At 57.8% G+C, this 15914-nt stretch overlaps 1 protein-coding gene across 4 annotated transcripts in view; it reads left to right on the top strand.

Annotated features, from left to right (window-relative positions):
* Tbkbp1 (TBK1 binding protein 1) overlaps positions 1 to 7539 on the top strand; it is a 15489-nt gene extending 7950 nt beyond the window's left edge. For all 4 annotated transcript variants that reach the window (XM_055620231.1, XM_055620230.1, XM_055620229.1 and 1 more), the window contains 3 exons: positions 4276 to 4394; positions 4543 to 5270; positions 6040 to 7539. In XM_055620231.1, coding sequence (XP_055476206.1) covers positions 4276 to 4394; positions 4543 to 5270; positions 6040 to 6168 — 976 coding nt within the window. In that variant the 3' untranslated portion in view covers positions 6169 to 7539. The remainder of the gene's footprint in view (positions 1 to 4275; positions 4395 to 4542; positions 5271 to 6039) is intronic.
* Positions 7540 to 15914: the final 8375 nt, after the last annotated feature.

Here is a 15914-nt window from a genome sequence, read left to right as displayed (position 1 = left end):
TTCTTTCTTTCTTTCTTTCTTTCTTTCTTTCTTTCTTTCTTTCTTTCTTTCTTTCTTTCTTTTTGAGACAGTCACTATGTAACCCTGGCTGACCTTTAACTTACGGCATTACTTCCCAAGTGCTAGTCAAGAGCTACTACCTCCGGAATACTAAAGTTTAAGCTTAAAAAAAAAAAGAAAGAAAGAAAAAGAAAAGAAAGGCTATGCTCCACCGTGGGCTTTCTCATGTCCAGTCTGTCTAGACTGGATCCAAGGACAGCGCTGTCCCTGCAAAGCGTGAGACACTGGGAAGTTCAGGGAGCAGGGACGGGCAGTCCAGGAAGGTCCCCTCGAGCAGCGTGGCCAGGCTCACTGTTTGCCTGCTCAGGTGGTTCTGCAGGTAGAAGGCCTTTTATAAGGGGGTGACCCTGTGATTTGTTGACCAAATTGCATCACTTCTGAAAGTGAAAGGGGACACAGCATTAATTACGCAACTAGCAGGGACAGGCCTGGGCAAAGGAGGGCCGCAGGTTCCAGCCCCGCTGCAGGCTGCTCGGTCCTGCCGTGTCTAGGGAAGCTTCTGGAGACACAGCCACCCGGATCTGCCTGGCGGAGGCTGCCAGGAAGAGCTCAGGTCTGGGGACCGCAAGTAGCTGGTCGAGGAGCGTGAAGGGCTCAGGGCTCCGGAAAGGAAGTGGCGGAGCGCTGGCTTGTTGCACAGCGACTTCCTCCTCCGCCAGCCCGCAACCTCAAGTCCGCTCCACGGCCTGGTGCCTGTGGTCCCTCCCTGGGGGTCCGGCAGGCGGGAAGGCTGGTGCTGGGTGTGCCTGTGGGTGGGTGGAAAGTTTAGCCCCTAAATTCCCCTGCTGGGCGGGGTGGCTGGGCCACCGGAGGGCAGCCGAGGGTGAAGATGGAAGGGCCGGGAATGCTCCCAGGTCCTCCTCAGGTGATCCTTCCGACCACAGGACAGCTGTGGTCCCTATTCCATCCCCAGCCCGTACGCTGCCCTGTGCCTGACTTTACCCCAAGCCTCAGCCTGACCCCCAGCTGTATGTATCTATAATCATGGCCACAGAAGAACAACCAGGGGTCAGGTGGACCCTGACCCCAGTGTTCACCCCATTATGGCAAGGCTGATGAGTTCTGGCCCTGCTGAGTTCCCCCTGTACTGCTGGAGCGGAGCAGGGTTGGGGGCCCAGTCTGTGGGGCTCAGAAAGCTGCTCTGAGACAGAAAGAGGCTTGGGAGAGGGCGCTCGGGGGCCTTGGACCCTCTGGATTGCAGCTGTTTTATTAGTGACAGTGAAGACGGTTGCTTCCAGGAGGGATCTGGGGATGAATGAAAGATTAAGTCAAGAAAGGGAGGAAGCCCCCTGTCCTGCCAGCTCCCCCGGCTGTACTCCGGCAGCTGCTCTAAAGATGTAAACCTAGTGGGCTGAGGTGCCAAGAGAGCAAGCATTTGAATTGCTGCTCTGCCAATGCGGCTCCACAGCCTCCCTCAGCTGCTCCGCAGCTTCAGCCAGCGCCTAAGCACTGGGATCCTCCTCTCCCCCTCCTCCCCCCCCCCCCCCCGGGCAGGAGTGGTTCTGTGAACATCTGGGCCTCTTCCTCCTTCTTTCTCACTTTATTCATCCCACTTTCTTGAGGTCTGGGAGGTGTGAGGCTCAGTAGCCTGGACTCTGGGCTTGTGGAGGCTGGTGCTCCTATCATAGCTTCAGGACGTGGCCGATGACTTGACCTCCGAGCACCTATTCTCTTACCTGTGAGATGGGCTGACATAGGGACATTGTGAAGACTAATGGAGTCCTTGGCCCCGCGCCTGGCCCGTGCTCAGCATGTGCTGCTGCTCCCATGACCTGTTCTTCCTCAAGTCATGATGGTGAAAAACCTCAGGTGTGGCCAGGAAGTGAGGAAGCGGGGGCTGGGGGTTGTTTAGATGCACTCGTGCGGCTCCAGGTCGTGCTGTCAAGTTGAGATTTCTTCACCCCCCGCCCCCCACCCCACTGAATTGGCGGTGTTTTCAGTGAGTCATTCTGGTGCTCAGTGTCTTCACCCAGCTGTGTGTGAGGAGAGAGACAGCAGAGAAAGGGCATGTCCAGCAGGACTGTGCGGTGCCAGGAGGGGCCAGAGTGCCTGACTCTGTCCAGGGTCTCAGAGGTCTTTGTGAGGTCTTGGAGGACTGTATCAGCTTGCTCCAGGGCCCCGGTGTCAGCTTGGAGAGAGGCTGACACACTGAGCTAAGGACTTCTCCCTTCCATTTCTTATAGCTCCATTTTTTTTTTTTTCTCACTCCAAGGAGAGTGCCAGGCACTGGGCTGTGGAAACTAGGGTGGCTCCTGACATGGGAGCCAGCGGGGGGAGCCAGGGGCCTGGGGAACTGGATGTGACAGGTGAGATCTCCCAGGCAGGGTGTGAAGGGGCCAACCTGTATCTGTCACCTGAGATCCCACAGGGAAGGAGGATGGGGAAGCAGCCGAGCTCTCTGCGGTGACACCCCACGACCGCATGGTCCAGAGTTCCCTCTGGCTCCCACTGCCGACTGGGTAGCACAGTCCTGTCCTCCAGGAACCCCCAGTCTGACACAGCCCTGCCCTCAGGTTGCTTTCAGTCTGAAAACCGAGGCTTCCTGGGACTAGCCCCCAGTTTGGCGTGTGACCTACCTGGACTGCCCAGCCTGATAGAAAGATGTCATTTCTTCCCAGACTCACAAGGTGAAGGTGGGGGAGCAGAGGATGCATTTCGAAAACATGGGGCATGAGATATGGCAGGATGGTGGCCGTGGAGCCTGAGTCGGGGTTCCCTGGATGTCTCCTCTGTCGGAAGATGGGTGGTGAGGCCTGGTTTTTCCCCAAGTAGCAGGCTTAGCCCCCAGACTCCTTATTGTAACTGCAGCAAAAGCCATTTTACACCTGTCCCCGGATTAGCCGGAGTGGGGAGCACGGCCATTACCTGTTCTCTGACGCCTCGTCTCTCCTGGTAGGCGCACACTTTACCTCACGCTCCCCACACTTGCCTCCCGTATCCCAGCCACTGCCCTTACTGCTCCATCTGGGAGCGTCCTCTCTCGGGGGCTCCCAGCCTGGGAGAAGATTCACCAGAACAGCACCCCGTTCTCCCCTACAGCCCCAGCTTCTGAAGTTCCAGGGTCCCTTCTGGAGTTGCACAGATGGGAGGGATAAGGAAACCCAAACCTCTGCCTTCAGCTCTCAGCCCCATCCAAGCCCAGAACTCGGAGGCAAGCAAGTCCGAAGGCCATGGCAGAGAGAGAGAGAGGTGGTGCTGGAGGGATACATTTCACAGTGATGTGCTTGGGGTGGCCCAGAGGAAGAAAGCGGTTCTTTGCTAAAGAGTCTGTCCCAGCGCTGTGGGAGTGGGTGCTGAAGATGTCTACTGTGCAGGCAGTGAGCAGAAGAAAAAAAGAACTGGATGGAAGCAGTTTCTGAACCTGTACTGAGTTCGAGGTGTGCAGGGCCCGGCAGCCACTCTAAGGACCTGAAGGGGAAAGGGCCGAACAGATAGGCACACAGCAGGGTTCTGAGAGGACCAGGGCTGGAAGGAGCCCAAAGGCAGCTTTTCCACAGAGACGAGCAGTGGGACCGGGATGGGGACAGTTTGGGGAGGAGGTAATCGCCGGTGCTAGCCAGGAAGGGCGTTTCCCAAGGGGTGGCTTCATCACGGACGTGGTCCCTAGTGTCTTCCAGGCCGAGGATGTTTTTCATGCATCTCCTCCCCCGGCACACAGATCGTTCATCGATGGTACTGAGTGTTGGGTATTAAAGTTCTGGGACTGTGGCCAGTATTTAGCCCATGCTTGCTGGGCAAGTGTTCCACCATAGGGATACGTTTCGCTTTTTATTTTGAGACTGGGTCTCACCTGCTCTATATCCCAGGCAGTCAGCCCTTCAGCTCCTGTCAGCCTCCTGAACAGCAGGGAGCCTGTGCTAGTATTCCTATGCGACCCGAGAAAACTTGCGGTGTAAAATTCAGTGTGGTTTTCATAGGAATCTGTTTTGTCATCGATTAGAAAAAACATTCACGCTTACCTGTATGAACGATGGTCAGCCTCCCCCCCACCCCCTGCATCTCTCTATTCCCTTACCCTAGACAGGGGAACCTGGACTCCAGTGCAGAGAACCCTCTGGAAACAGAGGCTCTCTAGAAGGTTGAGGTGAACCTTAACAGCAGAGAGGATTCCTGCAGCTGGGGTAGGTGTGAAGGATACAAAGCAGAGCGGGTTCTTCTCTACAGCAGAAGGACCACAGTCCTTTTCTTCCCCCAACCCTTGCCCTCTGACCTCAGGGTGAACTTGGCGCTGGCCTACACAGAACTGACTGAGGAGTTGGGGCGGCTTCGGGAGTTGAGTTCCCTGCAGGGGAGGATCTTGAGGACTTTGCTGCAGGAGCAGGCCCGGAATGCAGGTGAGAGTGCAGGAACCTGGTGTTGGGGGGTGGGGCCCCAGGAGCCGCCTCCCGCTCCCTGGGTGGGCTTGTTGCGGCGGGGTGGCGGGGGAGGGGGGGGGACACGGCTCACCCCTTCACCCTGCCCCTCCTGCCTTGTCTTTCCCAGGCCAAAGGCACTCACCGCTGTCGCAGCGCCACTCCCCGGCGCCCGCGTGCCCCTCGCCCTCCCCGCCTGCCCGACCGCCGCCCTGTGCCCCGTGCCAGTCCCCCGCCGCGCAGCGCCGCTCGCCCGTGCCCCCGTGCCCTTCGCCCCAGCAGCGCCGCTCGCCCGCCTCGCCCTCCTGCCCGTCGCCGGTCCCCCAGCGCCGCTCGCCCGTGCCGCCGCCGTGCCAGTCACCCAGCCCGCAGCGCCGCTCGCCCGTGCCCCCCAGCTGCCCGGCCCCGCAGCCCAGGCCGCCGCCGCCGCCGCCGCCCGGGGAGAGGGCGCTGGCCGAGCGCGCCTACGCCAAGCCGCCCAGCCACCACGCCAAGGCGGGCTTCCAGGGCCGCCGCAGCTACTCGGAGCTGGCCGAGGGGGCGGCCTACGCCGGCGCCTCCCCCGCCTGGCTGCAGGCCGAGGCCGCCACGCTCCCCAAGCCCCGCGCCTACGCTGGCGAGCTCTACGGCGCCGCCGCCAGGCCGCTCAGCCCGCGCCGCGCCTTCGAGGGCCTCCGCCTGCGCTTTGAGAAGCAGCCGTCGGAGGAGGAGGAGTGGGCCATGCCCGCCAGCCCGCCCAGCCCCGAGGCGGGCACCATCCGCTGCGCCTCGTTCTGTGCGGGCTTCCCCATCCCGGAGTCGCCCGCGGCCACCGCCTACGCCCACGCCGAGCACGCACAGTCCTGGCCGTCCATCAACGTGAGTGCTGCGCGGAGTCCCCGAGGTGCAGGGCAGAGAGGGCCTCCCCACCCCCCACCCTGGGTCTCACCGCCGGCCGGTAGGAATAAGCTATTAAAAGTATGGGCCGTCGGGGCGACCGTCCAGGCTTTGAGTCCCACTCCTCGGCCGGGTGTGTGAACTTGAACCGCCTTCCAAGTTCTATCGGTGTTCTCACCTGCGAACCGAGGGCGAGGGTGCTATGACCTGAGCGGGCCTTTAGAAGAAGGCAGTGCTCCTCAAGCACACGATTGTTAGTGACCACAGGATGGGGATAGAAGGGACAGAACACGGACCCACACAGGGACAAGCCTGCCTAGGCAGTTCCCCGCTCCAAGCCTCGGAGCCTGGGGCATGATAACCCGTTTCAGGACCCCATCTCTTCACTAAAATGATGAGTTTCCCGACTGTCACAGCCACCCCTTGCTGCCTGGGAGAACCAAAAGTTCTTCCAAAGCCAGATGAGATTGTTTTGGGGTTTAGGTTGTCTGCGGTTGTCAGGTGCTTTGGGTTAGCTGTGCCTTCCTCACTCAGAGGCACGTCAGGGTCTCAGTTCCCCTCATTCTGTGTGCCTCAGCTGACGGAGCAGTGACTCCCACACACACTTCCTGAGAGCCGAAGATGTGCTGGACAGGGCTTGAGAGGGGACGCCCAGACTTGTATGTGCTGTAGCCGGCCCTGAGGTGGGTCTTGGAGCTGAGCAGGCCCTGCTGTGAGGTAGTCTCTAAGCGGTTTCCTTCTCTCCCCGCAGCTGCTGATGGAGACGGTGGGCTCCGACATCCGCAGCTGCCCCCTCTGCCAGCTGGGTTTCCCTGTTGGGTACCCGGATGATGCCCTCATCAAACACATCGACTCCCACCTGGAGAACAGCAAAATCTAGGGCGCCTCTCCCACAACTGGCTGTTTCTCTGCGCGCCCTCATCACCCCCCAACCCAACACTCACTTTGAATGCTGCATGAACCTCGTGGGGGGCCCCGCCCCTTGCGGTCCCCAGATACCTCCACTAGCTACTGAGTCAACGCGTGTGCCGTCTTCCCTGGTCCAGGCACCACTCCGCTCTGGCTCTGTCCTGGAGGTCTACCAAGGTTCTCTCCGCCTTCCTGGTTTCCACTGGGGAGTGGGAATCTGTCTGGTCTGGCATGAGGAGGACGCACCTCCACTTCTCTAGGCCTTCCTGTTTTTCACCAGGGTTGGATCCAAGAAGAAGTCTAGCGCTTGGGGGAGGGAGAGGAGGAGGCAGTGTCAAGAGATCCGGGAGCCCCCTCCCAAATGTCCATCTTTACCGGGCTGTGTTCTTCCAGGGAGACCTCTCCGAGAGGGTCTCAGAGCCTGCCCTGCCCACCCACACCAGCCCTTCTGTGCCGTGACCGAGCGGCTTGGGGCTCATGGCACTGGGGAAGGAGGCATCTCATTTCCTGTTCGTCTCTGCAGGCCAGCTCTGTTCTCCCCCTCTGCCCACCCTGGGGAAACGGGAAATGTGGCAGAGGGGTGGGAGGACCCTGTAGGCCTTGGATGATCCAGCCCAAACGGGCTGCCTTGAAGCTGGGACTCCTGGGCCATCACCCTCAGTCCAGGGAACTGTCCCCCAGCCTAGGCCCTTCTGGAGCCCCTGGCACTAAGGTGCAGATCACCAAGGCACATGCCTCCATGCTCCCCGACTGCAGCTCCTGACACCACAGGCGCCCCGAGCCCCAGGTGTGACTCAGCCTGTGTTCGCTGGGCAGGTGTCAGCCCCTCCCTCCCAGGCCAGAACCTGCAAATGGGCCCTGGGTGCTGTGGAGATCAACTTCAAAAGAGCTAATCCCCTTTCCCACACCTACCCACCCACCCCTATATTCCCTCTGTGAAATCTACCTCAGAGTCGTCCCCTCAGAAAGACAGGGGAGCGGGAGGCTGGGGCCCCAGGCTGAGGTGGGAGCCTCTTGAGGGAGCCTGCTGCCCACGATGAAACCACCCCTCCCTCTGAGCCTCCCTGGGGCCTTGGCGAGTCGGTGGCAGTGACAGCCGCTGTCCGTGGAATGCGCCATTCTGATCCAAATCTTCCAGGCCCCCTCCCCACACCCCTCCTTCCTCTGTGCAGGGGGTGAGGGGTATGTCAGCAGGGAAGGGGCCAAGGACTCCAGAGACATGTCATCATACCCCGAGTGTTCCCGGGGAGGGGACATGGGGAAGGGGGCCTGTAGACTGGAGAGAGGGCCTGCGCTCTCTGAACAAGTTGAAAGTCCAAATAAAACTTACGTGTTCCATCTGCGCTCAGCCTGTGCTTGCGTGGGCGGGGTGGGGCCCTGACCTCACTGGGAAGGTCTTGGAGACTGCCCCTGGGACCGCAGCCACTGGGGAGCCAGCACTGGCCGGTTCGGATGGCCCACGTTCCGTGGTTCTGATGATGATAGGTGGTCACACTTCAGTTAGAACAGGTTTGAAGCAGCCTGGAGCAGGTGTAGGGGCTCTTGGAGCTTCCTCATCAGAAATTCTAGAGCTCTGGGGGCATTTTCATTGATCAGTAGCCCTTGTTTTCCTCAGATAGATTCTGAACAGCAGGAGCCAGGCTGGGGCGTCACACTGGAAGAAATCTATGTTCCATGGCTTCATGAGTCTAAGATTAGAAAGGGGCCAGGCTTTAGGCTCAACTACTTCAAACACCCCAAACCTGGGAGGTCAGAGCTGAGTCATGAACCCATGACTTTTGCCCCAGCCTTGACTGTGCCCTCTGTCTGAAAAGTCTTAAGTTATTTATTCATTGACTCTGTCTTCCATGTGACTTCTTTTTTCCAAATGGTCACTTAATAAAAGATGGGGGGACCTGGGGAGGGCCGTGGGTATGGCTCAGTAATAGGCCCTTGCCCACTGTGCAGAAAGGCCCTGGGTTGAATCCCCAGTGCTGGAAAGAAAACAGATCCCGGAGCCCTTTGTTCATCAGTGGCTGGAGGTTCAGCACTGGAACGTGGCAGCTGTCCTACAGCGCAGTGAGAGCCAACCTCTCCAACTCCTGTGTTGAAATAAGCCCCTACTGTCTGTGGCCAAGACCTGCCTGAGTGCCAGGAAAGGTGGACCAGTTTGCAGATGTGGCTCACGGCCTTAAGAAAGGAGATTCTAGAACATGTGAGCGGTCCTCCCAGGCTCTGGAAGCACTGGCTGCGGCTGCGACAGACACTAAGGGATGATGGTCCAGGAACACAGAAGGCAGGGGAAACCCTAGACCTTGAGAAAAGGGGCAAATTGGGGGCGGGCTGGGAACGAGCCAGCACGCAGACGCAGGCAGACTGGGCAACCTGAAGGCCGTAGTCCCTGAGTGTGACTGAAGGTGGGTGGAAATGCAGGTGTCCTGCCCGGACATCCCCCTGTCATCAGGGTGAGGAGAGCATGGGGACAGAGGGTGCAGACTCTGGCAGCTTGTCTCCCTGATTTCTAGGAACTCAGGAAAAGCTCAGGTACAGGGCAGAATGTTGCTGGGGGGCTGGAAGAGAAGGCGGAGGAGGGAAAAGGCAGGGCGCCTCCACCTAGGTCCTCTCCACAGCCACAGACTTCCATCTGACACCCCTGAAAGGAAGGGGCTGGTTGGGGAGCCGGAGGACCTGCGACCCTCATCCCTCCCACTCCTCAAGCGGGATTCTGATCACACAGGACATTTGCTGTGGATTGATCTAAGGAGCCCAGAGGGCAACAGGAGGGGGCTGAGAATTGCAGGGTTCAGGGACCAAGGGGTTGACATTTCTAGGCTCCTGGAAACAAGGTGGAAGGTTGGAACAACTTTCACTTGAGTGAAGCAGAGGGGGGAAGGTAGAAGAGATTGCTGTGGACCCAAAGACCATGGTGTTGAGGGTGAGGACTTGGCAGAGGCCGAGTCATCCTCTCCGGTTCTGCCCCGGGCCCTGGGAGGTCCCAGGTCACGCAGACCCTTGCCTCTAGGTCCCTGTGTATACAAGCTGTGTCAGCTGATCTGCTGAGGAGGGTGACAGCTCTTCGTAGCCTCTGCTGCAAAGAAGCTGATTGATAATAAGGAGAGGGGTGTGTGGAGGAGGGAGGCATGTTAATGAGAAACACCTCACCCAGCTGATGAAGACAGGGGGTGGAGTTTTCACTCAGCATCTTTATAAGGGGGGGGGGCAGGCCATGTCTCCTTCAGTAAGAATAAAAAAATAAATAAAAGAATAAAAATTGAAAAAGAGCAACTTTGGCCATTACAGAGAGAACTGAGGTCATGGATGAGACATTAAGGGCAAAGGGTGTGTGTGTTGGGGGTGGGAGGTGGGGAGAGGGTTGTCCTCAACGGGAGAAGTGGGATGACTAACTAACCAGGGACAGAGTTAGGGAGGAGATGGGAAACGCCCTAGCATCCTTCTCTTCTTCCTGCCCTTCCTCTACTTCCACTCCTGTGACTTGAGAGAGTCTCAATGTTCCAAAGCTCCCCCCGCCCCCCGCCTCCCGGCCATCCAAGAGTTCCCATGAGATCCGGTTCCATCCGAGTGGGTTCTGAAGCTGCCGGGCCAACCTAGGGCAGCCTGGGAAAAGAAGCTCCGGTTTGAGGTCCTGGTCCGGGGCACTCACTAGAGTCTATGTCGTTGCCGGGACACAAACTCTCCCTGTTCAGGACCTGAGGCCTGGTGGGACTGAGGTCGAGAGGGGCAGGTGCAGTGATGTCCATGTCCACTCTGCCCCCAACTCCCTCCCCTCGTCCTCAAGGCAAACGCAGGTGTGTCTCCAGATGCAGCCTTGACCTGCAGCTTTGGCCACTCCCCCTGCCGCTCTGCTGAAGGGCAGAGCTGATGGGCACCTTTCATAGATGTTCCAGGCTGCTGTGGGAGTGTGGGCATGGGGGAAGGCAGGGAGGAGCCGGGGTACAGGATGGGTGTCGCCAGCACCTCCAGCACCTCCTCATTTGCATTGCCACTGACACCCTTCTTGACCAAGAAAATGGAGCCAGAAATAACAAGGGGGGGGAAGTGGTTCCCTTGAGGGGGGTGACCTTGAGGGGGGTCTTTCCCTGCCTCCAACTCTCCCACGGTGCTGGGGACAGGAGGTCAGCCTCACAGCTGGTCTGGGGGAGAGGAAGTACGCCCACTGTTGCTCATCCGCCCGCAGACTGAGCAAACACCCCCATCCCGGCCTCTCTATGCCCTCAGCCCCGCACACCCTAGCACTACCCCATTCCTGAGTCTACTCCACGTCCCTACCCCGTGAGCCCTCGTGTGTCTGAAATCCCTCTTGCGACTGTGAAAACCTCAGCCCTACCAGCTGGGAAGTGGAGCCTGTTGACCGTCCCCTGTCTGTGGTCCCTGCCTTCCCTAAGACTGAACCCTTCCTTTTCCAGGTCCTGAGCCCGAATCGCCCGCCCGTGTATCCCTGAACAACACGAGAGGCCATTCCGCACAGTTCGCAGCCAGTTTCAGCAGAGTCTACGGCAGGAAATGGATAAATCAGAGCCCGGTGTGACCCAGACTGTAGGACGGTGTAGTCCCAGCCCGGAGGAGCTTCCCGGGGGACCCCAGCTCCTATGGAGGCCATCTTTATTTAAACAAGGTCTCCATGAGCCTTGCCTTCATGAGGTCCTTCGAGGGAAGGATCAGGACCACTCCTGGTGGCCTTGCACGGATGGCAGGCAGGAAGAGCTCTACGCTGAGCTGCAGTCCCAGCCAGATATTTTCTTTCCTTGACTTTGACGCTGTGGCTTAAACCTTCACTGACACCTTGCATGCTCAAGTTGTGTACATTAAATTTACTTCTGCCCCCAGAGGGTAGCTACAGCAGAGGGTGGTGGTGCGGGCGACAGTGGGTAGGTAGGGTGGGCCAAGGTCACTCAGCTGTCTTCCCGGCAAGGGCTCCTGGGCGAAGAGGTCAGGGCACAGGCAAAGCAGAGGGGCCGGGCAGGAAAACCAGGTCGCGAGAGACAGCCGGGAGAACTGTGAACACACTATGGGAAGGAGTGAGCAATGAGCTGAGAACTCCCCTCACTCCCCCCGCCCCAGAGATGCTATTTTGGGGGGAGAGAGTGTATGCAGTGCAGGGGCAGTGGGGGAGGCTGCCAGCTTCCCCAGGGCTCAGTCAGCTGTGTGCAGCTCCTGCTTTCCCGATCATCTTTCTTAGCCTCAATACCTTCCGTTACATCTTTCTCCCTTGGAAAAAAAAATGTTTCTTTTTTGTTCCTGACCTGAGTCCGGGGAGGGATGAGCTTGGAGGTTTGGAGCTGGCCTTTAATCTCATTCCTTGAAGGTCCCTGTGGAGTGGAGACAGGGCATAGCTCATCAGGCTGAGCACTCTGGGTTCCCTAATGCCCTCCTTTGGCATTCTGGACCCCTCTTCTCCTCTTAGCCTCAAACATGGGCCTTGGGTGGGTGTTGAGGGAGGCCAGTGTCCAGAAAGCCACAACCCTCCCTGAGGAATCCGGTCTTGCTCCTTGGCCTCCAGGGGGCTAGATGGATGGTACTGTCTAGAAGCAGAGCCATTGCATGGCACAAAGGGGAAATTCTTGCACCCCAGCTCAGCTCTCAAGGGCCCTGACTCATTTCAGGATGAAGGCTCTAATGCCCTGTGGGTTTCTGTGGTGGCTTGGGGCAAAGGGAGGAAAAGGCAAGTAGATAGAGCGTGGCTGGAGATGAGTGGAGACTTTTGTTTTCATTTTTGGAGTTTGGTATGGATTCACCTGAAGAAGAAGAAGGCTGGCTGGGGTGGGAAGAGAGCCTGTCTCCTACTAGAAGGAACTTTAGGGTAGATTTCAGGAACAACAAGGGAGTGCAGCCAGCCAGCAGCTCTCACCCTGGATGGCTGCTTCCTCTCTTTGAGGTTGGGGAGTTTGTCCTGGCACCGGCATAGCCGGGGACAGAGGGAGCAGCGTAGTGAAGGCACAGGCTGTGGATTCTGAAGCCTCCAGACAGGAGGGATGATGGTGGCTTCAGTTATCAGCACAGGGATGTCCCCAATCCATACCACAAATAAGGAACATGAGTTAGAAGGCCATAGGGCCAGAAGACCTCCTGCTTTCTCAGGTCCTCCCTTGCTGGGTTCGTGTCTTCAGGCTTCTCCTCTTCGCAGGAGGCACAGAGCAGAAAGCAGCAACCCCCTGTGAAGGGGGCAGTGGCTCCTTGGAGGTCCTGGTCTGCAGAACTTCTTGGCAGCCAGATGGAGGCCCCTGGGAAGAAACTGATGACGGAGCCAGGCCCCCCAGGAGAGGGGCCAAGCCTCCTGCCCTAACCCACTGAGGGGTGTGCACTCTCCTCCCCCTTCCGAGCGGCCTTGACCTGTGGGTGTGACAGAAGCTGGTCTCTCCTTCCCCCGTAGATAGCAAAAGCAACTGTGGATGTGAGGTGAGGGGGAGGAGGAGGAGATGGTGTGAAGGAGATAGCTCTTTTCAGCCTGGGTGAGGGGCAAGGGAGAAGCTAGTGCCCCCTGTACTGGTCTTTGCAGCGTGCCCTGAGCACATGCTGTCACAGATTCAGAGCATCCCCTGCCTGCCTCAGTACCCCACTGCCTCTCAGACTCGGAGACCCCTGTGCACCCAGCACTCCAGGAGTTCTTTGTGCTCAGGAAGTCAACGCGCGCATGCGTATATGTGATCTCTATTCTTGTCCCTCATGGTAGGCACAAATGGGTCTCCTCCCCTTGATGCCCAGGTAGACACTCTCGACTCATCTGCTCACATTTCAGCTGGGAGTACCCCGGACAGACCCAGTCTCTCTCTCCCTCTCTCTCTCTCTCACACACACACACACACTTCCAGGACACCCACTGGCAGGACACATGTCCTCTAGTGAGTTTGGCATACACTCAGTCGCCCACCCAACCGGACCAACAGTGCCACATTGGGTATGTCTCAGGCATCACAGGGACACCAGAAATAGTGCACACCAACCAACCTGCGGGCGGCACTCCTGGGCCTGAGGCCGACCCTGTCACCCGGTGGTGTGAGCGGGGCGGGGGGGAGGGGGGGAATTCAGAAGATGGTGGGAAGGGCCGCACATTCGGGTTTTTGCTCTGTGTGAGAGCCAGCTGCCGAGGACACTCCAGTATCCTTAGCAGAAATCACGTGATGGAGGGAGCTGGGAGATCGTGTGTGTGTGTGTGTGTGTGTGTGTGTGTGTGTGTGGGCCGAAGCTGGGCAGCAGCAGCCACTCATCAGGTCAGCTTTTCCCGGTTGTTGGGGTACCCCCTTCCCAAGGTTCACTTCTCTCCTACTCCTATATACCTCACTCTCCTACCCTTTCCCTTCTCCTCCTGGGCTGGGGGGGATGGCTGACATTCACACGTGTCTTTGGTACCTTGCTCCCTCCTCCTGTGGCCCAGGCCATCAGCAAACACAAGATGGCTTCCCGGAAGAAAGGCACAAGGGCGCTGTTTGTCGCTGCAACTGCATGCCTGGGCCTCACCTCCTCTTCAGCACCTCATCCCTCCCCACCTTTTCTTCTAGGTCATGAGGCCCAATGTCTGTCCTACAGGGAAGTGGTGGGAAGGGAAGAAAAACTGCCTTTTACAGAATGGCCTGAGGGCGAGGCTCCACATGCTGGAAGCCTGGAATCACTTCTCAGAGCATGAAATCACTCCTAGCATGAAGATAGGAAGAAACCAGACGAGGCGATGTCAATCTACTTTCCGGAGCTGATGTATCTGCCTTCTGCATTTCTAGAATCTTCTAAACCCAGTGAGAAATTTTCTCAGGACTCACCTCTGTCTCTTTCTCTGTAGGTCATAAAGAGGCAACAGAGATGGTCTGGGAAAATTGATAATTCCTTAACAAGATGGCAAAATGAAGGAAAAAGAGAAGGAAGTGGAAATGAGGGGAAAAAAGAACACAGTAAGAGGAAAGGGAACGAAAGGAGAGAAAGGAAAAGGGAAATGTAGGGGCGGGAAGGAAAGGAAATGGAAAAGGAAGGAAAACAGGGAAAGAGGAGAGGATTTGTCAAAGAGCCGTCCCTGCATTCAGAGACCAGAAGTATGGGAAGAAGAAGGGAGAAGCTTTGCTAGTGTCATGGCCCATCCTGTCTGTGTGATCTTGAGCTGGGGACATTTTTCACATTGCAGAGCCTGAGTTGCAGTGTCCAGGACACAGCCCACCCCTCTGCCCGGGGCCAAGGCTACGCTCTGCCTTCTGAAAACTGAAACCACAAAATTGGCTTGTGGTTGAGCGCATATCAGTCAATGCTATTCAGCTTGGCTTCCCAAGATGACTAAAGGGGTTAAGAACCCCTCTCATTAGACCCCCAAACCTCCAGGTTTCCTTCCGGGGGGATGTACTCAGGCCTGAGATCCAAAGCAGCGTCACCTAGCTCTTGGTAGCATCATTCCCAGCTTCCTGGTCCCTCTGTCCCTGAAGCCTGGAGTAGGGTGGGGTGTGGGCAGGCACTGTCAGGCTCCCTAGAAGAGCTGACCTCTACCTGCCTCTCCCTGCTCCAGTTCTCAAGGATCAGCCCCTCATGAGGGCATGGCTGGAGAATACCATTGATTCTCCGCCAGGGGCCTAAGTACCAGCCATGTAGGAGAGGCTGGTGCTGAAGTTCAGAACCAGACCCCAACCCCGACCAGCAATGTGGAATTCCCCTATGCCTCCGTAGCTGGCTGTGTGACCTGGACGGACCTTCTCCTCTCTTGGAAAGTTCTGCTGATGGTCTTTCAGGCCGGAGCATCGCAGGAGGCAGAAGCCAGGTTCCTCACTCTCCCTGGTTGGAGGCCTACGAGAGGTCCAAAGCTCTGATTTTCCAGGGCCACCTGCCTTGTCAGGTGATCCTGAGTTCAGGGGAGGTGGGTGGAAAGAGACGCTCTCCTTTATTCTTCTGGGATCCTCGGCCTCATTTCCGGCCTCCCTGGGGTGCAATGGTGGGAGCCTGAAAGGAGGAAGTAACACGTCCTTATTCCATAAGGACTGTCTTCAGCAAGTTTGCCATTTCCATCGATAAGTACTGTCTCAAAGCAGGACTTTTACAACGGGGGCCAAACAAACACAGCCGGAAGGCGAGTGAGGACCCCAGCCCGGAAGGACCCCAGGAGTCAGCCTCCCAGCCTGGATCAGGAAATCCCTCTCCAGGCCTTTGGCCGCACAGTGCCTGCCCCACCCCTGCAGGGGCTCTCTCCCTGCAGCAGGCGACCAGGAGCCGCTCCCCTCAGACTGCCTCCCGGGGTCCCCTTCTGGCGACTCTGAGCCAGCCTGGTTCACATTAAGCGCTCCCTATTCCCCATCCTAGATAGGAAGACCTTAGGACTCTGTCTGTCCTGCTAAGAGAGAAGCCAATGCCGAACCTGGGCTCTGAGCTCCCCTGGAAGCTGACTCCACAGCCCTCTGCAAGTGCTTCTCTCTTTCTGACTGTCCACCTGTCTTAAATTTCTCTCTCTCTCATTCCCCTTTCTTGCTTTCATTCTCTCTATCTTTCTTTCTGTTTCAACCTCCTTACCCTAAACCTCAGCCACTCATGCTGCAGGACCCTGTACCCTGCTTCCCTCAAGAGTGGGACCCTTCAAACTCTTGTGCCCTCATCTGGGGCCTTGGGCTCTGCCTCTGGTGATTGGGGGGTGGTGTCTGGAGCCTTGGAACAGCGGGAAGGTGGGGGGGGGGCCCAGCAGGACATAGCCTGGGATTTGTACCATTCAAGTGCTGCCGCCCCCCCCCACTCCCGCCCCCATAGGGAAGAAGAGTCAGTATT

Source organism: Psammomys obesus, unplaced genomic scaffold (genome assembly GCF_907164565.1).
Source record: "Psammomys obesus unplaced genomic scaffold, mPsaObe1.curated_primary_1811, whole genome shotgun sequence".
NCBI classification, from domain to species: Eukaryota; Metazoa; Chordata; class Mammalia; order Rodentia; family Muridae; genus Psammomys; species Psammomys obesus.
Note: the sequence above shows the minus strand (reverse complement) of the source record. Positions and strands in the feature narration are given on the sequence as shown.